General features: G+C 47.5%; 1 protein-coding gene across 3 annotated transcripts; it reads left to right on the plus strand.

Moving 5' to 3' along the window:
- Nucleotides 1-144: 144 nt before the first annotated feature.
- Nucleotides 145-25,257, plus strand: BRD8 (bromodomain containing 8). 3 transcript variants are annotated; one of them, XM_075766103.1, is made up of 27 exons: nt 145-210; nt 519-615; nt 1,421-1,490; nt 2,490-2,539; nt 3,642-3,764; nt 3,895-3,975; nt 4,422-4,486; nt 5,072-5,208; nt 5,643-5,858; nt 7,139-7,283; nt 8,461-8,670; nt 9,086-9,366; nt 9,902-10,357; nt 10,717-10,810; nt 11,021-11,067; nt 11,417-11,631; nt 11,939-12,031; nt 12,236-12,304; nt 13,026-13,203; nt 13,851-13,955; nt 14,793-14,837; nt 20,291-20,575; nt 20,956-21,156; nt 22,482-22,627; nt 23,376-23,462; nt 23,895-23,963; nt 24,934-25,257. In XM_075766103.1, the coding sequence occupies exons 1-27, from the start codon at nt 192-194 to the stop codon at nt 25,166-25,168; spliced, it is 3,819 nt and encodes a 1,272-aa protein (XP_075622218.1). In that variant the 5' UTR covers nt 145-191; the 3' UTR covers nt 25,169-25,257. The 3 variants fall into 3 exon arrangements, with proteins under 3 accessions (XP_075622218.1, XP_075622216.1, XP_075622217.1); XM_075766101.1 differs by lacking the exons at nt 20,291-20,575; nt 20,956-21,156; nt 22,482-22,627; ... (1 more) ...; nt 23,895-23,963; nt 24,934-25,257 and adding an exon at nt 15,987-16,401; XM_075766102.1 differs by lacking the exons at nt 8,461-8,670; nt 20,291-20,575; nt 20,956-21,156; ... (2 more) ...; nt 23,895-23,963; nt 24,934-25,257 and adding an exon at nt 15,987-16,401.
- Nucleotides 25,258-25,608: the final 351 nt, after the last annotated feature.

Below are 25,608 nucleotides of genomic sequence, written 5' to 3' on the forward strand. Positions count from 1 at the left end.
GCCGCCCGCCCTCTCCGCCAATGAGGATCCGCGTCGGCGCGTCCGCCAATCAGCGCCCGTCGCGAGGCCCGCAGGGGCGGGGCCCGTAGCGCTCGGCCGCCCGCGTGCCTGGGGACGGCTGGGCGTGCGCGCGGCTCCCGGCGGGCTTTGCGCGCGGCTCCGCCCTGCCTCCCTCGGCCCGGGCGGGGAAGATGGCGGCGGGGACGGGCAGTGAGTGCGGGACCTGTCGGGAGAGGCGGCGGGGAGCGGGTGGGCGGCGGCGACGGAGCGGCGGCGGCCCGCGGTAGCGAGGCTGGGACTGAAGGGGGTAGGGGAACGGCCCGATGAAAATTGAGCCGTTCCGAAGGGAGGGGGCGGGGCCAACGGTGGCGCGAGGAGGGGCGGGGCCAACGGCCCTGGGGGGAGGGGCGGGGCCACGGCTGGTGTGGCCGCGAGGAGGGGCGGGGCCAGCGGTCGGGGGCGGGGTCCCAGGCCTGGGGTCCCGGCGGGTGCCCGCACTCCTGCCCCTCTCCCGGCAGAGCACAAGCTGCTGAGCGCCGGCCCCACGGAGCCCTGGTCCATCCGCGAGAAGCTCTGCCTGGCCTCGTCCGTCATGCGGAGCGGGGACCAGAACTGGTAAGGGGCCCGGGCGCGGTAAGGGGCCCGGGCGCGGTAAGGGGGCCGGGCGCGGTGAGGGGGCCGGGCGCGGTGAGGGGGCCGGGCGCGGTGAGGGGGCCGGGCGCGGTAAGGGGGCCGGGCGCGGTAAGGGGGCCGGGCGCGGTAAGGGGCCCGGGCGCGGTAAGGGGGCCGAGCCGGCCCGGCGCCGCTCTGCCTTCGGGTGTGGGCGGGCTGTGTGCTGTACCGGTGCGCGGCTGCTCACACCGCCGCTTCCTTGGGCGACAGCTACTCGGAACCACTTCTGCTTTCTGTGTGCTTTCTGCTCGCAACAAGGATGGGGCTGTTGGAGGTGGAGGTAGTAGAGGCGTACGCTGACAGTCTTTTTGCTTCTGTCATAACTACTGCGTGAAAACAGAAGCGTGTTAATCAGAACAAAGAGTGACATGTTCATAAATTGGAAGAGGTGAGTTATGGCCAGGAAGGATATTTGATAACACGTTCCTGTGCACTGCTTCTGAACTTGTAGCTCTGTTTTGCTGCCTTCTTCACCTCACCAAAGTTAGGTTTTTGTGGAAATGTAATGGTGTCGTCAGAAGCTAGAAACTTGCTTTAAAAAGCAAGGGAGTAAAGCTGCTTTTTTATTAGGAGCAGGCAAATATTTTTGAGTCTAAGGGCTGTACTTGAATAATTCCCAAACGTAACAACTCCTCGGCAAGTTCATTGTGTTCAGAGGGGGCTCTTCAATGGTGAATGTCAAAGCAGGTCAGAATGTTGGTTGGGGAAGAAAATAAGTTGGCAGTGACTTGCCGTTTCTCTCCTGTAGGGTCTCAGTCAGCAGAGCTATCAAACCTTTTGCAGAGCCAGGACGCCCACCTGACTGGTTTTCCCAAAAGGTAAGATACTCACATTTGAATCTTGGAAAAAACGAATTCTGTGTGGGATATGTGAGACAGCTGCCTAAGAGAATGTATTTCTTGTTTTTAAAAAAGATAGAGAAATTAATTTTTTAAAAAATAAGTTTTATTTAAATCAGATTAAATACTTTTCCCTGTTTTGGAAATTAAATTTGAGCTTAGAGTACAGTTGGATAAAGTTAAGGAAAAGATAAGGATGATCAAAGACATGAAGGGATGGCTAAGTAAGGTAGAACCCTTAACATAAAAAAGAGATGACTGACGGGAATATGACAGATATCTGCACAATCAGAAGTGGCATGTTGAAAATGAACAAGGATTAATTGTTCAGTGCTTTGTCCAATACAAGATTTAGAGGCTATTAAGTAAGACTAACAGGAGGCATGTTCAAAGCAAAGCTAAAGAGATTGTTCTTTACCGGACATGTAATTAAACTATGGAATTCCTTGCCCCAGGAATGTCTGAATGCCCATATATTTTGGTGTGTCCTGCTGTTTGGGCAAGTGCCTGAGATTTTTGTTGTATAAGGGACTGAAAGAGATTAAGAGAATCAAGGGCAGAGATGTTGGGGTTTCTGTGTTGCTTACTGTTTCTGTTAAGCTATGAAACTGGCCTTGAGATAATGTTATTTTGTCTTCTCCATTGAAATATTTTGGTTCCTGTTCGCAGATAGAAACATTACAGCTACCGTTTTCTTAATCATGCTTGTTTGCTTTGATTTCTGAATTGTTAGTTGGGGAGCATCTGTTCTTTGGCTTTGTTTTGAAGATCAGCCTGGGCAGTGCTAGAGTAAAAGAGTGAATATGCTTCCTCACTTTGAGCTGTGTTAAATTATAGCCATGGGGGAAGACTGTCAGATACGTTTGTAACACGTGAGACCTCTGAAGAAGTAGGAATAAGTGTGCTGTAGGCTTTGTTGATAGGTGTTTGCTGAAGCCAACTCTTTGGTGTCCTCTAACTTTCTTTGTTTCTTCTTAGCACTGTGCATCTCAGTATTCGGAGCTCTTGGAGACTACGGAGACCCCTAAGTGAGTACAAAGTCTGAAATGAGTGCAGTCTCATTTTTTTGCTGCAGTCTGCAGCAATTTTGGGTGGACTCGTCAGTTCTTACAGCAAAGGACTTGATAGTGCTCCTCCCAAAAGGAGCGTACAGGAATGAGGAGATTCTGTTGTGGACATTGGGACCAGAGTATGGCAGAGGGGGGAGGTAGGCAAGCCCAAGGTATTAGAACATGCTTCCCATATTTCCTTATCTTGTCTCCCCTTTTTCGTAAGACCCAGGTATTTCAGTATTACATGGTTCTAAAACTGGTCACTCTGTACTTGTCAGTGTCTTCCATGTGCGCCTACTGTCGTTACAATACGTGGCAGGGTAATCAGGGTCTCTTTGCCACAGCTCCATTTGTAAGAGTTCCAGTGTGCATTTGGAGACAATGCAGGAAAAAGAAACGTTTATTTGGCTGGAATAAAACTCTGCGTATTAGTCTTACTGATCAGAAGCTTTACACATAAAATTATCCTTCAGAACAGGGGTAGAAAAGACAGCAAGAGTGAGAAGGGGAAACGTTTTGTATTTGTCTCTTTGGCAGTGTTTCTTTTTTTTTTTATCAATGCTATCGCTACAGCTTTGTGGTCTCAGATTTCTCACTCCTAAATCCAGGCATTTTGTTTTGAGAATTCACATCAAATGAAATTAAAGGCAGGATGTTTAAAAGTAGTATTTGTTTGTGAGGGTGCTGGATTATCTTCAGCACTAGAGTTGCAAAGACACGGGACTTAGTGGACTTACTGAGGAAGAAAAATAGATGTTTTTTCATGGGTAGTAAGAAGCTTCTCTGAAATTGAGTGATTGGGTTTTTTTCAGGTTGAGAATTTGCAGTGGGCTTGCATCTTTAATCTATTCCTGAAATCTTTAACACTGGGTGTGTTTAAGAATTAGATAAACTTCAGAAGAGTTTGTTTGAACATTGTGCTGTCCAGTATCACTTAAGAGAAATTGGAAGAGGTTGATTTTTTTTTTTTTGGTGCATGTTTGTGTCAGGGATGACAGACAGCAGCCATTTATGAAAGGAGAACTGGGGTTTTCTGTGTTTCATGTCTGAACTGTTTTGGTTTTCTCTTACTCTACAGGAGAAAACGTGGCGAGAAGGGAGAAGTTGTGGAAACTGTGGAAGATGTTATTGTACGGAAACTGACTGCAGAACGAGTTGAGGAGTTGAAGAAAATGATTAAAGAAACGCAGGAGAAATACAGGTATGTGGCAGAGGCATTAAGCTGTGGCACACCTGAAAGTCCTGTCTTGAAAAAGCGGCCTAAGTGGGGTGATGCTTGGGGCATGTTGTTCAGTGATAAGTAAGTAAGTAAGAAGATTTTCTGATTACAGGCAACTCAAGAAGGATGCAGAGCTGATCCAGGCTGGACACATGGATAACAGACTGGAGGAGCTGTGCAATGAGATCATGATGTGGGTTATTTCATTATTTCCATGTTATGCTTTCTTCTGAGATTGTAGTTGCCTGAAGCCATGTGTTTGTCAGACACCTCTTGCTCTGCATACATTGGGTTAAGAGAAACAGGGCAGCTGGGCAGATGCTTTGGCCTCTGAGGGTGGGCTTAGTTTAGACTGGGGGGCACCAGCTTGTGTGGAACATCGTTTGGAGTCTCTCAGTGAAGAGCTTGATGATGGCTTGCTTGCCTCCTTCGTTTTGATAATCGGCTGGATGTGAAATTTCCTGCCCAGTGTGTGGTTCTCTGGCCTCCAACTACTTCCCTCCTCAGCGGAATTGAGCCTGAGTCCGCAGAGGCAGGACATTGTTGTCTGGAGATAACGGGGTGGGGGGCAGTAAGCTGCGGGAGGAACTAAGGGGAAGTGGGACACTGTGTGACAGTAGGTTTTGGTTCCATATACAGAAAGAAAAAAATGGAGGAGGAGGAGGCAGAAGTGAAGAGGAAGGCTACAGATGCTGCTTATCAGGGTAAGCTGGAAATGAGCTTACTTCCTCCTCCTCAGAGAGAGATGCTTATGTTCATAAGAACATTTGGGAAATATTTAAGTGTTGTTAAAACCTGTTCAGGAATTCCTTGACCCTAGGAGTTGGAAAGGAGAATTATATTCTCTTTCCAGCACTGTGTTTGTAACGGGGCAAAATGCAGAGACTTCTCAGAAGAGAACCAATTCTGTAGGAAAGGTATATCTAAGAGGAAGCAGGATTAGCAAGGAGCTCTCCGTTAGAATGTCAGGCTTTTCACCCCTTTAGTTTTCCCTATAGTTTTACTGTTGTCTGAAGATAAAAGGAAGAGAGATTTGTTCTGAATGTTTAATTCATTTCTAATTCTTGGGGCAATTCAGTGAACTAATCTGCCAGTGGTGGGAGGTGGTGAATACCCAACTGCTACAGAAGTCTGAAATTAAAGAGCATTACTGAGCCTAGTGTGGTGCAAGAAATTCCTACAATATAAACTGTTTTCTTGGGGTTCTTTAGGATGAAGTCAGAGGTAACGCTGGGAGACTGTCCAAGATGGAGTCAAGGAATCTCACTTTTTGTTCTGTTCTCTTCCAGCTCGTCAGGCCATTAAGAATCCACCACGACGATTAACGGGTGTGATGGTTCGCTCCCCTGCAGGCTCCACCTCCCCAGGGGGAGACTATGCTCTGGGAGATCTGTCTCAGCCCGCTGTGGATGAGGCCAGTCCAGGGGTAAGGATCCTTCTCACAGTAAGAGGGAAAGACCAGCTTGGGACATGGGGCTCTGCGTCCGTCATGGAAAAGGAGCCTGGGGAGAAGCCCTTGCCTTGTTTTGCAGACTTTTTGCTGTGGTAGTGCTGTAGTGTGGTTGATGTACAGTGCTGCTCGAGATACGTGTCCTCTTCCATGTCTGTGATGATCAGGTGCCTGGATCAAAGGCTACGTAGGGGCGTCACTGGGTTGGCCAGGCAGTCTTCTGTGTGTGCCTGGGAAATGGCGCTACAGGGCAGGGAAAGGGTGAAAGCATATGCCTGGAGTAGGTGTAGTGAGTGAATGGAGTAGGTGTCTGTGGTGTGCTGGATCAATGCTCTTGGGGGAAGGAGCAAGTGGGGCTAGTCCGTGTGGTGGAGTGTGGCTTTGAACAGTGTGGTTTTTCTCTTTCTCAGGTCACTCCAGGGACATTGCCCAGCACCCCAGTTGCCTCCTTCATTGGAATCCCTGACACCCCTCCAGGCTCTGCTCCCCTGGATGCCCCCATGACCCCAGTCACTGATGATTCACCCCAGAAAAAGATGCTAGGACAAAAAGCAACTCCGCCTCCTTCCCCTCTGCTCTCAGAGCTGCTGAAGAAGGGCAGTCTCCTGCCCACAAGCCCCAGGCTGGTATGGAGCTCTCTGCTCGTATATGCAACCACACAAACAATTTGCTCCAGACTCTCCCACTGAAAAAGGGGGAGCTGCAAAGGCTTTTTAAAAACATAAGAGTTTTGTGAGAGTCCCAACAGAAGTGATATCTGAGAGATATAATTACCCCTGTGAGCCACAGAGGTGGGACCCTTTCCCAGCAGTGCTGTAGGTGCGGGACTGCGGGGATCATTCAGCACATAGGACTGGCTATTCCCCCTCAGTCGTGAGGAGTTGGAGTTGCAGGCTTTGCTAAAGGAAATCATTCTCCCGCAGGGAGGGAGCATGTTAGTCAGCAGCATCCTGATCAGCCTCCATGAAGGTGTTCTTCATGATTTCTACTTTGGGCTCACAGTTTGTCTTTACATCTTGCAGGAAGTTGAGTTTCAATATTTGGGTCTTAGCATGGGAGTAGGGAGTCCTTTAATGGGGTTTATGACCAATATTGAAGTGCTTCAGTTTTCTCCTAATTGTAGACAGTTACTAAAATCACCGTGATGACAACCCACTTCTGGTGTTGGTGACTCTGGAAGTCTGAGGAGGCCGACCATTGCTGACAGCATTCAGAGCCCAGTCTGAAAATAGCAGCCATCAGCCTGCCCGTGGCACAGGTTCCCTGTGTTGGTGCTTGTGTGATGGAATAGGTGTATTGCTGTTGACTTGCTTTTTTTTGATAGTCAGATTTGGGATCTTTTCTCTTTGTTAGCTAGGGTAAATGCTCCATGGGTTCTGTGTTGGCAGGGTGCGATGTAACATAGGGTGGAGCAAGGAAAGGTAATGGCTGTGGCAGAGTGGGTTTTCTTTGTGTCAGCAGGACTGTTTTATATCTGCTTCAAGGTCCATCATAGGTTTACTCTGTGACCTTGATAGAGTTACTTTCCATTGTGGTGCTTCTGTTTCCCTCAGCTGAAAAAAAGGGATAATTCCTTGCCATCTCAGAGGATAGAGAGACTGGTATCTGTGAAGGATTGTGAGGTCCTTGAACAGAGGAACTAAGGTAGAGCAAATGATGTATTTGGCCTCACTCCACAGGAAGGTGGCACTGCAGCTGTACTGTAGCTGAAGAACAACAACTAGCTTCCGACTGTCATGTTGTGCACTTGTATACAGGGCCTCAGGCAGGGGCTAGACTGGACAAAAAGTGCAGAAGAAATGCTGAGGCAGCAAATGATGGACATATTCTTGGAGGTGCATATTGGGCAGAGAATCACTGATGTGGTGGTATGTCCAGGAATTTCAGTTGTGTCCTCCTTTGGCAGGTTGGTGAAAACGAAATGGCAGTGGCTTCTGGTCACATGAACAGCTCAGGAGTCCTGCTGGAGGTAGGAAGCGTCCTTCCAGTGCTGCACAGCGGGGAAATGCAGTCGGCACCTGGTGCTGTCCCTGCATCTCCTGCTGCTTCAGGTAACTCGGGACTCTCCCTGTACAGTTCTCCCTTCAGATATACCTTCAGACTGTTCTATGAATTCTCTTTGGAGAGAGGTGAAGGACATCTAGCCTGGCTGGTTTTGGGGCTTCTTTACAAGTTGTATTCCTATTTCTGTACCCCCGTCCCTCTCACCCCTACTTTTTTTTAAGATCCTAATCCTTACAGAAAAAAGAGTGCCTTGATCTAAAATGACTGAAACAATTAGACTTGATTCGATCCTGGTCCGTGCAGTCTAGTTTTCTTGTTTTGACACTGGCTAATACCAGGCATTTCAGTGTAGAAGCAAAGGGTTAGTTGACAGGGAGTTGGGGAAATAGGTCCAGTATCCAGTTCCCAATGTGTCAAACTGCAGCTCCCTGTGAATCTGGGAACTTGTGTGTCTTACCTCTGCTTTAGCTTAGAGGTCTGTTGAGGATTAGACCACACTGGACTGTGAGCTCCAGAGTAAGTTCCACAGAGCAGGGGGTGAGAGAGACAGTGCAGGAGTCTTTGCATTGGGCCTTTTCAGAACAACCTGCCTATGGTGAAATTTCTTCTCAGCTCACACTAACCAGTGGTTTAATCACATTGTTTGGAACTGAGGAGTTATGCTATTCATTCGTATATAATTCTGTATGAATAACCTCACTTTCCTTATCCATGTCTGTTCTTTAAGACCTGTTGATTTGGTCCAGACAGTTCAGTGAATTCAGACTGGAAGTTACAGCTGAGTGGCAGCCTTTGAAATAAGAGGAGTTCTCCAGGAAAGACCTGCAAAGAGATCCCCTCTGCTCCCTTCCAGCTCCTGTGATAACTGTTTATCTTGGCTTACCTTGTGTGGCTCTCTCAGCACTGGTTTTTGGATTTCCCGTAATTGTATTGGGATGAGCCTTTGGAAAGGCATCTTTCTTCAGGTGTGGCTTACCCTGTCCAGCCTTTACATTGAACACAGTGTCCCATAGTCCACATGATTCTATCTCAGACTGCACGGACAAAGGAGTCATGCATTTTAGGTGCAGGTTCTCCCTATAGCTTTTGGGACTGTTTATAGGTACCTCTCAGTGTCTTTTCCCAGAAGAAGCCACCAGACAGTGAAGAGCCCAGTGGTGGCTTTGTGGACTTCAGTGGTGGCTGCTTCTTGCTCATGTGCTTTTCCCTTCTACTCTCTGTTAGGTGCTCCTACGCTTTCCCGGCTTTTAGAAGCTGGTCCTGCACAGTTCACCTCACCTCTTGCTTCCTTCTCCGCTGTTGCCAGCGAACCTCCAGCTAAGCTCCTGCCACCCCCCGTAGAGCCTGTGTCTCAGGCAACCATTGTCATGATGCCCACGCTGTCAGCACCATCCGTTGTGCCACCAGCTGCAGCTCCAGAAAGCGTAGCCACAGGTGCGTTCCTGAACTACGCACTCGTAGGTCATGTACTGCTGGAAAGCAGAACTTCCCTTGGGATTGGCACCCAGCGAGCTCTCAGCTGGCCTTTTATTACCTCAAACTCGCCATCCTTGCTGAAAGCATGGTTATGGCTGGGTTCTGGAGTAAACCGATGGTTTTAAACAGGATTTGCTGGGTCGGGGGGTGCTAGTGGTATGTTGCTGGACTGGGGTTCAAGGACTGGAACCTCACTTTGTTGCTACTGTGGGAAAGCAAACCTGTATTTGTCTTTTATTTTTCTAAGCCTTGGTGGTGTGGGTGGAGCTGAGATACTTGCGGTTGGTGCTTCATCTTATCCGCTGCAGTATTTGTTTATGTGGGCTTGACTTCTCCAGATTGGTCTCTGATTGTCACTCTCATCCTTGTGCAGTGAGCCAGCCGGAAGCCTGTGTTTCCATGGAGGCAGTGTCTGATTCCCATACTGTGACAGTGTCCATGGACAGCAGTGAAATATCCATGATCATTGATTCCATCAAGAAAGAGTGCCTGGGTTCTGGGGCTGGCAGCGCTGCAGGGTCTTCCAAAGATCACTGCATGGATGGGAAAGAAGACCTGGATTTGGCTGAGAAAATGGATATTGCGGTGTCCTATACGGGGGAAGAGCTGGACTTCGATACTGTTGGAAATATTATAGCCATCATTGAGGACAAGGTAAACGGGCAAAGCAGAGTGCCAGTGCCTTTTGCTCCACATTCAGTTAGGTTAATGTCAAGTGATTACTGTTCACCAATTTAGTTAGTTTAAACAAGCAAGAAATAACTATTCCAAAATGCACATTCTCACCATCGTTGTTCAGATCAATAGGAAGTGACCCTGTGACACCGCTGCTGCTAGTTTGCCACGTTTAGCCTGGTGCTTCTCTTCAGAGTGCAGAAAGAAAACTCTTTCTTCCTCATGTCGGGTAGGGTTTGGGTCACATCTCTGGCAGACAAATGAGGGCTGCTCGCAGCATACTTTCCAGGAGTGTTGCTGTATTTCTGAAAGGAGTGCTGCTGTATTTCTGAAACTGAAGCTCCACAGGACACTCCGCAGGGAGTGATACAAGTCTGGCTGCGAAAGGCAACTTTGTAAACCCAGTACATTGGGTTTTCCACAATTGTCTCATTACCAAATAATATGAACTTTTATTTTAATCCCTCTTTCTGACCTTGGCCTGCACTGCTGTGTGTTTGTTTTGGCAATAAAGGTAGACGATCACCCCGAAGTCCTGGATGCAGCAGTTGTTGAAGCTGCTCTGTCTTCTTTCTGCGAAGATACTGATGACCCTCAGACGCTGCCTGGCCCGTGGGAACACTCAATTCGTCAGGAGCACGAGAAACAGGCCCAGATACCCCAAGTGTCTGTGACTGTGAAGCAGGAGAGACTGGAGTGCGAGGAGCCAGAGGCAAAGGGAATTCGAGACCTAATGGGCATTGGCGAGCTGGGATCAGAAATAAAGACAGAACCTGCAGAGCAGGAGCAGAATCAGCTGGGCCCTGAGGAAACCATACCAGCAACTGCAAGAGTGACGGAAACAGCAGAGCTTAGAAGTCAAGACGTAGAAGAGGATCAAAGAGCAGCTGTAGCAGCAGGAGATACTTCTGAAATTGAGATAGAATCAGCCAAGGGAGAAGATGCAGTGCACAATACAGTGAAGACAGAGGTATGTGAGCAGAGAGGCTGTCTAGAACTGGTGTGGGGAAGGAAAGAGCAGTTGTGGCAGGTAGGAGAGAAGTTTAGAGGAAGGATGATGACTGCTGGGTTGAAGGTGACCCTTCAATGAATGTGACTGACTGTTTTCTTGGGAGTCATGCTGCTGATCTGTTCGATCTGCAGAAAAGCTCTCTGCTTTAGGCAGTACTTTTGTGTATCTCCCCCCGCCCATGTGCAGAATTGCTGTTGGGAAGGTGCTCAGTGAACTTCACTGCCTTGAGTTAGGTTAGGGTGAGTGAGATGTGCCCACACCTTCACTGAAGTAAGCTGACACAAACATCTAGATTTGTGCATTTCTCTTCCCTCCAGACCCCACCTGATGATGATTCATCCCCTCCACAAGTCCCAAATGTGAGTGAAGACTCCTCACAGGCTGATGTTCAGCACAAATTTGAGCTGTCAGGTAACTTAATTCAGCTAGGAAATCTTTTACATGCAACATTATTAGCTGGATAGATGTCAGTGATCTGGTTCAGGTTTTTTGGGGAGGAGGGAGAAAAGATATTTGTAGGAACAGTGGTAATTACTGCAGGACAGTAGGCATTGGTGCAGGAGCTTTTGTAGGAAAGACTGCTTTGGAGAGTCAACCTTTCTGCTTTTCTTTCTTTCACAGACTCAATGAAGGAGGAGGCCCAAGCCCTGTTTAGGAGTCAGATTAAGGTAATTCTGGGTTGGTTATAGTCATCTTGGGTTCATTAGTAACATCTCGCTGCTGGTGCTGCTTCCTGGCTCCCATTTGCTGAAAAGCAAAGCTTGCTTTCAGCTTTCTGCACCAAGAAGAGAATTGGGCAGTCTGCAGGGAGCTAAAGGAGAGGTTGCTGCAGGCAAGCTGTGTGTACGTGTGTGTCTGTGAGGGGAGGCAGGACAGTGTAGAGCGAGTAGGATTTTGTGAAAGTGCCTGTATGTTAGCAGCTGTAGCAGGAAAATCACTTTGCTTGCAGAACCATAGTTGCTTTGGAGGCTCTGAGCTGCTGCTGTAGCTGGCTCGTGAACACTCTCTGTGTTTCAGGATGGGCAGGGTGAAGAGGACGATGAGGATGGTGCCAGTGAGGCTGCCAGTTTGGAGGAACCCAAAGAAGAAGATCAGGGTGAGGGATATCTATCGGAGATGGATAACGAACCTCCTGTGAGTGAGAGCGATGATGGCTTCAGTGTCCATAATGCACCTTTACAGTCTCACACGCTAGCCGACTCCATCCCCAGCAGCCCAGCCTCCTCGCAGTTGTGAGTATCAGTGAAGCTCTTGGGCACGCAGGTGCGAATCCCACACTATTTTGTGGAGGGAGCGTAGGATTCTAGTTTCTTTTTTGCTGACTGAGTGGGTCTGAAGGGGGAATTTGATGATTTGGTTCTCCTTGCTTACAAGTGCAAGTATACAGGCAGCACCATAGTACCAGGTCCCATTTTTTTCTTTCCGTCTTTGGCGTGGATTAGCATAGACATCTCAAAGGCAAAATAAACTAAACCACAAGGTTTCTGCTCCAAGCCAGTATGCAGACTCCTGAAGGAAGCCCTATTCTTTTCTTCCCAGCTCAGTGTGCAGCGAGGACCAGGAAGCAATACAGGCCCAGAAGATCTGGAAGAAAGCCATCATGCTAGTTTGGAGAGCAGCAGCTAATCACAGGTGAGTTTGATATTTTGAGAACTGGCAGAAAGAAGTGACTCATCCTAGACAAGTCTCCACTCTCCCATCTCGGAGGCTCATCTGCCTTGGTACCGGCAGATGATGAATCATATTGGTATTGGTAGCAGACAAATGAACATGAGAGCATGAAACAAATATTTAACAGCAAGGACAGGGTACTAAGTGGACTCCTTTGCTCCGCAGGTATGCCAATGTCTTCCTGCAGCCTGTAACTGATGATATAGCACCAGGCTACCACAGTATTGTGCAGAGGTGAGTCTCAGCAGTCTTCTGTCATTAGAACTCTATATTTGCATATTTGTGCAGGGATTTCTGGCAGGAACAACGTTGTTTTTGGCTGCCATGCAGACTGCAAGACTTGGAAAATTATTTTTTTTCTGGCATGACTCAGTCAGAAACAGGTTTCCCAAAAAAAGGTCATCTTCAGTAACAGATACATGACTTTATGCAGTCCTGTCTTTGAATGAAGTACACTGACTTACACAGAACATTTTTTATCAGTAAGGTGGTATGTCACTGATCTGCTTCTCCCAGTTTCTATCCAAGGGAAGGATTTAGTCTTTGACATTCCAAGACCTATCTTCTTTAATCAGCATTTTTACCGTCCCAGATAGTGGACTCCTCTGAAAGAATTACCAGAATCCTCTCCTAGCCCCCAAAATCTTTCCTAAACAGTTCAGTGGCTGCAGCTCTAGCTCCTCAGGGTCTCCTTCAGCAATGCCTGGGGAAGGCAAAAGCCTTTCCTGAGGCATCTGTCACGCCATTGTTACCATTCATGGTAGCTGTTGGACAGCTTGTGTCTTCTGACCCAAGGCCTTGGTACTTGGGAACACAGCCTGTATGGGGGAGAATCTGTTTGGCTAAATTAAATGGGTGGTCTAACTAGACGCATCACAGACCCAGGGCTGTTCGCAAAAGAGAGGGGAAAGAGTTCAATACTTCTGTTGCTATTTTGACTGCATTTCTTTCATAGGCCAATGGATTTATCTACCATCAAAAAGAACATTGAGAATGGGCTGATACGAACCACAGCGGAGTTCCAGCGTGATATTATGCTGATGTTTCAAAATGCAGTTATGTACAACAGCTCTGACCACGACGTGTACCACATGGCGGTGGAGATGCAGCGAGATGTCTTGGAGCAGATCCAGGTAAAGTACTGACTGAGGCCAGTGCAGGACAGAGCATCTGCCTTGGTCCATAGGTATAGGAAAGACTTCTGGATGTAAGACCACAGTTTCTCTTACAGTGAAGTAGTCCCATCTTTCCCTGCATCTCTCTTGCTCCACCTCAGGTGTTTGCGGTGAACTAGATTGTGGATAATATAAAACTAACACAGCAAAATATTTTTTTAGGATCAGCCCAGACCAATTTCAGATCTAATTTCCTTCAGGGAAATGCTTAGGCCAGCAAGAACCAGGGTGTGGTTCAGGAACAGAAACAAGCAATGAGAACGGTGAATGACAAGGGACGCGATTGCTTCTTTTGGTGGCTGTGCTGGTTTACGCTGGTTTAAAGTGTACATAAAACTGTGTCCTGTGAATATATGCCATTTAGAATTTCTTGTGAAATAGAGTCTCTCAACTGGCAGGGCTAACAAAATTTGAACTGGGGTTTTATAGTTCCTCGGGACTTGTGGCTTCTGAGGTAAATGGAGGAACTTATTCTGAGCAGCAGACAAGGAACTGAAACTGCTTCTGACCCACTCATTCCCTGCCCGTGGTTTGTGATAGTTAACTGACGTGCACTAACTGAGCTTGTTTTGTTTGAGAATCTTAACAGAGTGGTTTTCTTGCAGCAATTTCTGGCCACACAACTGATCATGCAAACATCGGAGTCAGGGATCAGTGCAAAGAGCCTGCGTGGGCGAGACTCCACTCGCAAGCAAGATGCTTCAGAGAAGGTGAGAATGCTGCACTCTGTGGAACAGCGCTTGGTATCTTTTGGAGAATCCCACGGTACTGCATGAAGTTCCCATACCAAAGATAGGCAGAATGTTTTCTGAGGTTGCAGTGGCTCCAGCACCTTCATGTGAACAAATTTTTCTTCCAGTGATCAATGAGATTTTAGCTCTGGAGCTGTACAGCATCCCAGAGGCAGGTCTTAAGAATTATTTCTGTAATCCCAATACTTCTGTTCCCTGTTTTTAAAGACAAGTGATGAAAACTGTGGGGAAATGAACAGAGTATTGGAAGAGGCATGGTATGGCGGGCAGGTGTAGAGAATTGGAAGACTAGCCTGTGCCATGTTCTTCACTTCCTACTCAGATTTTTAGAACCAGGGAATCACTCCCGTCTGGTTTGCTGTGTAAAACACACCAGAAAACCTTTGACTTCCACACTGATCTGAACTAATAGCAGTGTAGATTTCCTTTTTCCTTCTGTAAAGACACATCCAGACCTGATTAAGTGATCTCAAGTGCTCTCAGCTGGTGCACACAACATTGTGACAGCAAGGACTGCCTGCTTAGTTCTAGTGGCAACTGCACAGTGCAGAGATTGTTTGGTAGGCCAGGCCTTGCCACGGCTGAGGAGGGAATATCCCTTTCCTAGCATTCTGACTCTTGCAGTATCCCTCTTTTGTCTGTTTTTGTGTTCCTGCTGCGTAAGACTGATGCCATGCGGGAAGGGAAGTGGGGCACATGTTTCTCTACGCTCGTGTGTGGGCTCAGTGCTTCTATGTGGTGTGTGCATTTCCGTATCTGATATCTGATAAGTCCTTCTGTTTGGCCTTTTAACAGGACAGTGTCCCAATGGGCTCTCCTGCCTTCCTTCTCTCTCTCTTTGTAAGTATTGAAAGGCTCCAGCAGGTACTGCGGTACTGCTGGCAGTGTGCTCTGCTCCTTGTCTGGGTGATCACTGCGCTGTCACAGCATCCTTAGCATTGCAGCGGTGTGTGTTTAACTTAGGGGCTGTACAACCGTGAATGTTAGAGAAGAAACATCTCAGTCCCTTATTCTCAGCGTGGGTGAGCGGGAGGGGCTTCAGTCTTTTCTTCTGGTTCCAAGTGTTTTTGTTTTGTCATCTGCCTTTGCTTTTTTCCACAACTTCTCTCCTGCTTTCTTTCCATGTAAGTGGGAAGACAGACCAAGTGGTGCAGTACTGTAGTTCCTACATCTCTCATGCTTATACAGCTGCCCCTTCCGCACGTTTGAGACAGTACAAAAGGTGTTGAGAAAGTGAGGAGTCAGCTGTGTACTGCTTTATCATTCATGGTCCAGAAAGCAAATAAGATACGCCGCAGAAATACCTTGCTCTGTGCCTGTGGTGATCTGGAAGTGTTTGGAAAAATATTCCCTCTGGGAAACCCCAAGTCTCTGAGTTGTGGGGAGGAGAGAGGGGAGGAAGATGGAGAGTTGTTTTTTTTCTCTCGCATATATCTAAAGACAGAGGAGTACTCCGGGAGAGTCAGCATGTCAGCCAGAGGGAGAGGGCAGCGGATCAAAGGAAGCTCTCAGCTCGCCTTCTACTCATGGAAAGGAGCTGTGCGGAGAAACTAGGGAGCTAGTGCCAGGGTCACTCAACCGGAGGAGCACTTCCCGTAGGGATCAGCAGCTGATAAGGTAGGTTAGTCAGCAGTTTCCTCTTCCCATCTTAAGAGCCAAGCTAGAATCTGCCGCTTAGGAGAAAGCCTGCACTGTACAGGCTCCAAAAGCATCTGTCTGGGCGAGAGCCTTGTTGCCTCTCTCTGCCCTGGCTGCCAGTAGTGCACAGAGATGCTGCAAATCCCAGCACCCCTGCTGTGTCCAGAGTGAATTTTGGGTAGGTCTGCAGGCAGGCCTCCCCCAGCCTTCTTAGGATAGCTTCCCTTTCTCCTGTTCGGAAGGCATGAAAAGTTGTTACCAGATGCACAGTTCCTACCTCCCCGAGTGCTGGAGGAAGTGTTTTGCGTTTAGGGTTGCATAACTCTCTCTTTTTGTTTGCCTTGCAACTAGGACGGAGGCACCAGAGGGCGTCGCTGTGCCATCGAGGCAGACATGAAGATGAAGAAATGATGCTGCAGGCAGACAGAAAATCCCAGCACCTGGCATCCAGAGCTGGAGTGCAAGCAAGATGCTGTTAACAGCTGTTGGAAGAGGAAGAAAGGCTGGAGGTCCGTTTCTGGGACCTGGCCCACCTTCTTCGCTTGCCCCTCTGGAAAGCAATGTCTCGTCAGAATGTGTAACCCAAAGAAACTTCCCCGGAGGGGAAGACTAGCCCCCCCTGCCTGTTTTAGGGCAGTCGTCTTGGGCTTCATCAGTGTTCTGGTGTTAGCTAGCAACTGGTGGCTCGTATGTACTGTAATGTGAAGTGTACAGATTTTTACTAGTGATGTGTAAATGTGTATGTATATTAAAGTCTGGGAACAAATCCAGTGTGTGGTGTGCAGTGTACTGAGCATCACAGCTCTCTGCAGTGAGGAACGCTGTCTTTGTACAAGCGTGCATACCTGTCTTGAATATCTGCAAATGCAACTCTCTTCCAGTTATCCGTACAGCACACAAGCACGGCAGAGCTTTGACATTACAGATAATCTGTTAATTGTGGGAATGTTGCATAGTGTGTGGATGGAGGGAAAGATTCCCTGCTTGCGTGTGTGAGAATATGGCGCTGTTGTGGTTAAACAGAAGATCTAACCATGGGAAGTTAATTACCACAGTCTTGTTGGAGCTTTCCTTAAGAGACCGCTGTATTGAAATGAACCTTACATGCTTTCCCCAGTGATCTGTAAAGGGTGAAAATGACTGTAAAGTCAGTGAAAATCTATGATCCAGCAGCTGTAGGCATGCCAGTACCTGGCTTCACATCTGAGATTGTGAACTGTTTCTACTGGAAATGGATGCTTAACTGAGGTTTATGTTCTCTGTGACACTTTTCAAGTCACCTTATTTTCTGCTCATACAACTTGTGAGATGAAACTTGCATATTTTTTGCCCCCATGACCTTCCAAAGGGAAAAAAAAAAAACACCAAACAAAAAAACCCTTCCTGATGTTTGCAGCAGCTGGGAGTGTACAGTACAAGGGTGCAGCTTTTTGACACACAAGTTGCAGGAAACTGAGTCATTGCGATTAAGACCAGAGGGATTGTTACCTTACCTTGATCTTCACAAGTGTTGAAATTAGTCATGCCTGATGTGTTGAGTCCCATGCTTGGCTGAGGTATACTTCTACCAAGAGTCACTCTACGTTTGGTGCTAGAAATGTAGAATCCTTTGGTTTGCTTACTGGTTGATTTTCCTTCACTACTGAAATTGGGAACAAATTTCTGATTTGAATTTTTATGGCCTCAGTTTCCAGAGATTACAGGTTAAGTTCATTGCACAAAGTTACAGGTTTCTGGTATTTTATGGAATAATTTAAGTTGGAAGGGACCTCTGAGCACTTATCTAGTCCAGCCTGGTGCTCAAAGCAGGGCTGGCTTCAGAGGTAGATGGGGTTGCTTAGAGCATTGCCTAGTCAAGTGTTGAAAATTTCCCAAGAATGGAGATTCCCTAACCCCTGACCTCTCTGGACAGCTTGTTTCAGTGCTTGCCCACCTTCATGGAGTGAACATTTACCTTCTGTCCAGTCTGAATTTCCTTTGGTGCAGCTTGTCATCACTGCCTCTTCTCCTTTCGCTGCTGGCTACAGAAAAGTCTGGCTCTGTGTCCTCTGTAACACTGCCCCATCTTTGCCTGTGTTGAAAAACTGAAGTTGTGGCACGTGGGAGAACCTTTACCATGCCCACTAGTAACTTGCTTTCGTTATGGAAAGCAATGCTGTTCATTCCTACCCTTGATTTCTTCTCTTAACCAGGTATTTTTCCCTCAAAGAGCCTTTTCTGTTGTCCTGTGACATTTTAATAGCCTTTAATGCTGTTTAAGATCTGTAAAAATCTAAGATAGGATTTTCCTCCGCAGCGCTCCATTCCCTCTTTCCCAATTCATCTTGTGCTCTGACTACTAATTCTATTCTTCCTAATACTTTTTCTAATCTGCCTAGTGCAGAGCTCAGGCTTACCGTGCTGCATCTCCCAACATCCACCCTTTTACAGACAGATAAAACAATCGCATCTTTCTGTTTTTCTTGTGCTGTGGCTAATTTAAATGACAGGTTACACGGCATAGGTTTGGTCATGTTATATTTAAGCTTCTTTTGGACTCACAAGTGAATCTCAACTGGTTCTAAGGTTTACTCCCTCCTTCAAATTGTTGTAAAACCTCCCCTGTTGACATTTTAATTAGAAACAGTCTCTCAGACCCATCCCAAGAGAAAGTCCTGTGCGATCTCCTGTGTGGCAACTGCTGATAATGATGATTAATTTGGTTTTTCCAACTGGCCCTATTTTCCTCTGAGATGTTTGGCACTGATCATGCGTCATCCCCACTGATCATCTGGCAGCTCTCTCCTGATGTTTTTGATGAGGTTTGTTGTTGTTTGCTTTTATGTCTTTAGCAAATTGTTCTTCAATTTTTTTCTTTTTTTTTTTTTTCCCTACTTTTTTGTGGATTCTACATTTCATTTACTAGCGTTCAGGCTTTTATCATTTTTCTTGTTTTGACATGTAAGTTCCTTTTTAAAGGCCGTCTTTTTTATTTCTAACTGCTTTTTCTCATATCGGCAAGGGTTGCGCAGCATCTGATCTCTGCAAAGTGAACTAAAACTTTCCAATTTGATAATGATTCCTTGCTGGTGACTTATGTAGCCAACATAATTAAAAACTCTCAGTTCTTAATTAAAAGTCGAAGTCTGTATCTTTTTGTCCCTTATTTTTCGTAGAGAATTGGTATGGAACTAAGCAGTCTGTAATTATTTCACTCATCCTGCTTGTCTTGCGCTAATGCTGCTGTTCTGGTGTCTTGAGTCTTCCAAGATTTAGTCAAACTGAACATAAGGCCAAAGATCTTTTTAATCGGTGCTTATGCCCAAGTTCCCTGGGCTTCCTGATTTTAAAATGCTCATCCTTCTCAACTGGAGTACGGAAGGATGATCACGAGTGATTGGATTACCCCAGGCTAAGGCTTTTCTGTTCTTCAGCTGAGCTGTGGTGGCTGGTTCTGCGTGTGCAGCCAGCTCTGCTGATGGTGCAGGAAAGCGTTTTAGGTGTGGGGTTCCTCTTCAGATGAAATCACACTTTGCCCAACTCCTTTAGCTGGAAGCTGAGAGCAGGTAATGTTATCTCTTACCTCATCAAATTTTATCTGCTTCTGCTGAAGTTAACTTTGAAAGAGGTTTCAGAAGGACGGCCTTTCGGATCCTAGCTCTGCTTGTAAGATCATAAAATAAGCAAACAAGTTTTCTAATCCCAAACCCAACAGATTCCTTATTTCTCCCAGGTATGCAGCGTAAGCTTTATTTGTAGCTGTGCTAGCAGTCCTGAGAGTGCAAAAGGAAGTCAGCGAGAAATGTGCTTGTTCAAAATTCTGGAAAAATTAGGTTGTACATAATTAACTGAAAACTCTAAAGACGCTGCTAATTAATGCATAGAATTCTCCATAGGTACAGCGTCCAGGCAGCTGAGTTCAGTAGCAAGATACAGATTTTTCTAACAGCCATTTACTTTGTTACTGTGACTAAGCAATTCCCCAGACTTAGAGAAATCATAGTGGACTCATGCAGCAGAAGACACTTAGGCATGGACTAATGAACAGAGATGAAATGAATGGTTTCTTCCTTCTTAAGAGAATGCTAACTTTTATTTTCTCAAATGCGTAGAACTGTACCCCATTGGTGTGTGACTGTGCATGGTTATAATTCTTCTGGCTCAGATGATAGACAATATATCACCATCCAGTTAAATAACATCTGTCACTTTGAAAACAAAGTTTCTGTGGTGTTAGTTATTTCCACTATAAAAAGTTCTCATGGGACAGCAAAGGGAATTTCAGTGAGTTGTCCTCAGAGTCACTAGATTTTCACTCGTTTGTCAGTAGCTCCGTTGCCCCGGCGTGACTTGGTTTTGAGCTTGCTGCTGGCTGCCGTTGGCACCTTAAACATCTAGTGCGCGACAGAGCCACGTGCTCCCAACCAGCTCAGCATCCCCTGAGCACAGTAACCCACCAACCCCTGGGCAGCACAGCAAAAGCAACAGAAAACCTGAAATTCAGTTGCTCTGAAATGGCAGTGTGGCCTCAGGTGTAGGCTGCTCTTGCCTCATGGAGTCCTTCCCATGCTTCGGCTCTCTAGTTTGTCAGGAAATGAGCTGGATCTGCAGTTGATCTGCAGTTCTGGATCAGGGTACAAAGAAATTGCTGTCTCTCTCTTTATGTTTGTTTGCAGATGGGCCATGCCTGGGAGTGGTGGGAGTCTGAGACGGAGCCTCCCAGCGAGTCAGAGAAGAGCAGTGACTTCCAGTCACTTCTCAGCTGGGATTCAAGCTTGGATTTGGACATGGGGAGCTGGAGGAATACTGAAGAGGTGGCTGTGGGGAAGCTAGAAGAGAGCAGCCGAGAGGCAGACCATGAGCTGGAGTTCAGTGAGCCTCTCTGGGGGGATGACAGTGAAGACTACCAAAAGGCAGAGAGGCCATGTGAAGAGGACAGTCTTCTCCAGTTCTTCTCAGAGGTAGGGCTGTTTGGATGACAGGAAAGTGGGCATCATAGTTCAGGCCCTCATGAAACATTAGAGCTTTTAGGGCCTCCACCATCCCCACACACAGATGCCCCGAGTTCAGTTGCTGTCTGTCCCAAGACTCGCCCTTCCTCCCATTTAAAGCTGGCACTGCAACCAGGCAGCTGCTTTGCCAAAACACAGCTCACCCTAAAGCACAGAGATGTCAGTGAACTGACACTGTTAATAATAACACAGGGCTTCATCAGAATATTTTGCAAGGATTCCTAAAAATGGAAAGGCGTTCGTGAGTGAAAACAAAAATAGCATCTGTGCTGCTTATTTCTTCTTCCTTTTGCCTTCACAATGTGAAGCAATAAATCTCTGTGTTGCAGGTAACCCAGATGATGGAACCTCTCCGCATTAGCAGCACAGAGTCATCACAGGCTCAGTGGAGTTATTGTGGCCCTTGGAAGCAGGATGATGAGGAAGATGTGAGGTGCCAGGAAAAGACCACAAGGACAGCAGTCTCAGGAGCAGACGAAAGTCAACTCCACGTCCTGGCAGATGAGAAAGAACACTTCCCAGGAAGAGAGGTAGGGGAGAGGTGGACCTAAGAGAGTCTCTGGTCCTAGATGAGAGACAAGAGGCAGTGAAGGAAATCAGCTCTAGAAGAGATGGGGAAGTCCTAGGTTCTGAGTGGAGAGATGGGGCTGCACAGGAGGAGACAGCAGGGAGGGGAATGCAAAAGACATGTATGAGAGGAAGGATGGTTTTTATGTATGGCTGTGTATCTTTAGGAACAGGAAGCTTGTTAGAGATCAAACCCTCAGATGCGAGTTGGAGGAATTGCTCCTTGGCAGTGTAAAGGTGACTCATGAGAGCTGGCAGTCTGCTCTCAGGTTTAAGGCAAGACTGGAATACTTGCCTTGTTGTAATTGCTGTGTTGTGCAGCACACAGCTTGGCTGGTTTCAGGCCCACGTGGCTGTGCTAGCAATAACCATCTGCCCCTGGAGACTGTCATGTCTTGGAAGCAGGCACCGTCTAGCCTGGGTTTACATCAGTCCTGTGTCTCGGGGGGGACTGTGGGCTCCCAGCAGCCAGCCTGCGAGGTGTTGCTGGGACAGGTAAGACAGCCGGGGAAGAACAGTGCCCTTTTTCCACACTCACATTTGTTCCCTTGCAAACTTAGACACTGGAGACAGAAATAACTTTCAGGATTCTCACATTTCACCTCTTCAGCCAGGATGGTGTTATTCCCAGGAGTTTCCTTGCAGTTTTCCCAGTGGTCAAAGCCAAACACAGCACAGTGTCTACTGTTCCTGAGGAGTGTGCTCCATGCTTCACATCTCCTGTTGAGGAATTCTCAGGTGCCTCTGCACATAATCCCACCTCTGGACTCCGAAGGGCCTCTCTCCCTGCGCCTGTCATTCTCTACATTTTATTGGCAAATCACTACTCCAACAGCACCACTTTCCTTCCTGGATGAGTCTATTCTCTGTCATATTCATGTGGGACTTCGTGACCTTGTTGAACTCTAGGAGATCCTGTTATGTGTGATTTGAGCTTTAACAAGCCTGAGGCAGTCTTACCTCAGCTCCTGATTGCCCTCTCACATCCGTAACTCTTCCCAGAAAAGCAGACAGACAAACACTGGGCACCAGTCAGCTCCACAGTGTCTGTGTTAGCCAGAGGTGGTTATGATCCAAGAGATCACACCCAGCTGTTAGTGGAGTGCTGGGCAGCACAGTGAAGGTCTGAATAAGGTCAAACATCATCCTCCAGAATAACAGAGTGAGCTAGCTCCCAGCTGAGACTGGATGCAGAAAGGGGATGTGCAGCAGGCTGCATTCTAGATAAGGAATTCAGGTGATAGGCTGCTATCTTATCCATAACTCACTTTTCCTCTCTGCTCCTCAGGACAAGACTCAAGAGACACCTGGAGAACAAGCTTTAGGTGAGCCACAGCCACAGGAGATGAGTAATCAGGCCCAGGATCCAGATGATGGTGATAACACCTCCGCAGTCCCCACGCTGGACTCCACAAGTCCTGCCAACATGCAGCCGTAAGTAGTTTGTTCTGCTCTCTTGCAGACACAGCAGAACAGGGTTGTTTCCGTTGTCTCACATGAGAACAAATGTGTGGCACAGGTCACCTCCAGGAAGGTGAGATGGCCGAGGAGAACAGGAGGGAAGGAGATAACTTGTACTATCTCTGTGGATCTGCCGGCATTTTTGGGCATCGATCCTAAGCTGAAGTGAGAAGAGTAGAGATTAAATAAGAGAGTAAGTGGAAAATACATGTTTCCTCAAGGCAGCCAGGCCATGTGTGAGCTGGGCATTAATGCGTTGTCAGACAATGTCCAGTCCAGCTCCTAAGAAAGGCATTACCAGCCCCCTTTAAGCAGGTGCAGGCATGTTGGTCATATGCAGGCTCTGCCACACGTGTGATCAGCTGGGCTGCCTTTCAAAGGAAAAACAGTTTCTTGGGATGAGAAAACTGAATAAAAACCACCTCAGTAAAGTTCTGAATTTCACAGTAGCATGAGCTTTTCTGTCCGTCTTGATCCTGCCCTTTAGAGCTGCTCAGCTCAGATCTTGTTTCCACCTATTGCCCTGCATCTTCCTGCGTTCTGGATGTTTAGTTGTGCATTCAGATGCAGAACACTTCCACCATCTCACCCTGAGAGGCTTTGCGTAGCTACAGCAAAGGATCTCTGCATTTCATCCAGTTGGATGTGGTGGGTGCTAGCAGAATTGCCACCTCCTACTTTGTCTCGAGTGTGATGATCTGGCAATATATTCCCTCCACAGGGTGCAGCTGAGCTGGGAGAACCCCCCGCAGCATTTGCTCTTCAAAAGAACTCTCTTGTCCATCTGGAAGATGATAGCCAGTCACAGGTATGTGGGGGCAAAGGGTTGGATTGACACGGCTGCTGAACGCATCGCCCTGACGTCCAGCTCTTGTGTCACCAGGCCTTGTCCTCCCCTCCATGACAGCCACCACAGGCTGACTTGTCTCTCTGTGCCTTCGCTTCTGGCTGTCCTTGCGGCAAGAACAGCTGCGTGCTGCAAAGCTGGAGAGAACGCTGCATATTTATTTCCTTTGCTTAATGTGGCAGAGCCCAAATGTTGCTTCCTACACAGCTGGCACAGCCAGCTTCAGCAAGGGGCTCGGCTTCCTCCCATGCGAGTCGTGCCAGCCACCGGATACTGACTGTTGCTAATCGGCCGTGGCCCTCACGGCAAGCAGGGAGAGGCAGGCACTGGTCCGTGTTGTGATGTCTTTGGTGGAGAGGCGGACAGAGTCATTCTTTGTGCTTGTCCCTCTAGATACAGTGGCCCGTTCCTGAAGGCGGTGTCAGAGAAACAAGCCCCTGGCTACAGGGATGTGGTGAAGAGGTGAGTCTGTGGAGGAAGTGCTTGCTTGCTAGTTGATTTCTCTCCAGTTTTTTTCTGCCTTCTCTGGTTTCCAAAGGGCCAGTGGGATGCTTTCATTTCTCCTTTTCCGGAGTTGGGCTGTCACCAGCATCTCCCACTGATTTCTTTTATTAAAACTCCCTTCTGGGTGATGAGAACCTGGAAGCCTGCACCTACTTAAGTGCTGATAGGAATTGTGTCTGCCCTTTGCTGGCGTTGCATGGCTGACTTACTCCAGGCACAGTCCTGCAGCTGTAAGCCTTGCCTGAGCTTCTGCAGCTCAGCAGTTTCTTATCCCCATGCTGGATGCATGTGCCTCAGTTGATACCCTCTCCTCATCCACTGCTTGCTGCCCAGATGTTTTGCTGTCAGTGGAGAAGTGGGTCATGAGAATATTTCCCAGAGAGATTAAGGGCATTTTTCAGAGCTGAATCATGTTCTATTCTGGTCACAGTTGTCGTCTCTGCAGCCATTCATTTTCTCATTCTGTCAAAATAAGGGAAGTAATATTTATTCTCCGTCATGTTCCCCTTATCAGCGCTGCTATTTTTGCTAGTGGCACCATTCGATTTTAAGGGGGTTTAATAGATACCTATTTTAGTAACTTTTCTTTCTCTACTAAGACCTGGACTGACTTCATGAAGACTAATTACTAGGCTCGCTCTGCTTTCCTTCTGTGGAGCTCAACATCAAATTTTTTTTTAGAGGTGACTGCTAATGACCTGCCAAGTTGATTGGATAGCAAGTGTCGCATTGGCTAAACTTACTCATCTGACTTAAAAGAACATTTCTCACTCCTCCTCTTTGTCCTGAGCAATAAAATTGATTGAAAATAGCTGTGCTTTCAGGGCCATGCTGAAACGAGAATAAGCAAGTTCATGCAGAGCCTGAAGAATGCCTGGCTGTGGGTTGCAATTTAATTCTCCTTTTTTTTTTTTTTTTTTTTTTGTAGACCCATGGATTTAACCAGCATAAAGAGAAGACTGTCAAAGGGACATATTCAGTCCATGGTCCAGTTCCAGCGTGACCTCATGCTCATGTTCCAGAACGCCATGATGTACAACAGCTTCAACCACCACGTGCACCGCATGGCCGTGGAGATGCAGCGAGAGGTCTTGGAGCAGCTGCAGATGCTGGGTGAAGCCCTCCTGTGCTCAAGGGACAGGCTGGGGTGGGGGAGAAGGTAACAAGCGTCCGTAGGGCCTGTTTCTTTTGGAGCCGTGGTGTCTCCCTGGCCCAAGAGGTCTGCCTGGGGCTCAGGGGATGTGCTGACACTGCGGCCGTGGCCTTTGGCAGACCTGGCGGTGCTGCCAGGTTGGTGGGGTAAGGAGCTCGGGGTTTCTAGGAGGGGCACCAGAAGGGAAACCCCCCTTCTCCTCTGGGAAAAGCAGTAGCCCTGCAGCGAGAAAAGGGTCCTGGGACAAAAAAAAAAAAAAAAAGAAAAAGAAAAGAAAAAAAAAAAAAGAAAAAGAAAAAAAAAAAAAAAAAAGAAAAAGAAAAAGAAAACAAAAAAAAAAAAAAGAGAAAATCATCTTTGTGCCCAGCGGGGACGGATCGGGGCCCAGCCCCGTGGCGGTGCTGCCTGCGGGCCCGGGGCGCTGCCGGCCTGGGGCTGGGAGCGCGTTGA

The sequence above is a fragment of the Balearica regulorum genome, chromosome 14 (assembly GCF_011004875.1).
Source record: "Balearica regulorum gibbericeps isolate bBalReg1 chromosome 14, bBalReg1.pri, whole genome shotgun sequence".
Taxonomy (NCBI): domain Eukaryota; kingdom Metazoa; phylum Chordata; class Aves; order Gruiformes; family Gruidae; genus Balearica; species Balearica regulorum.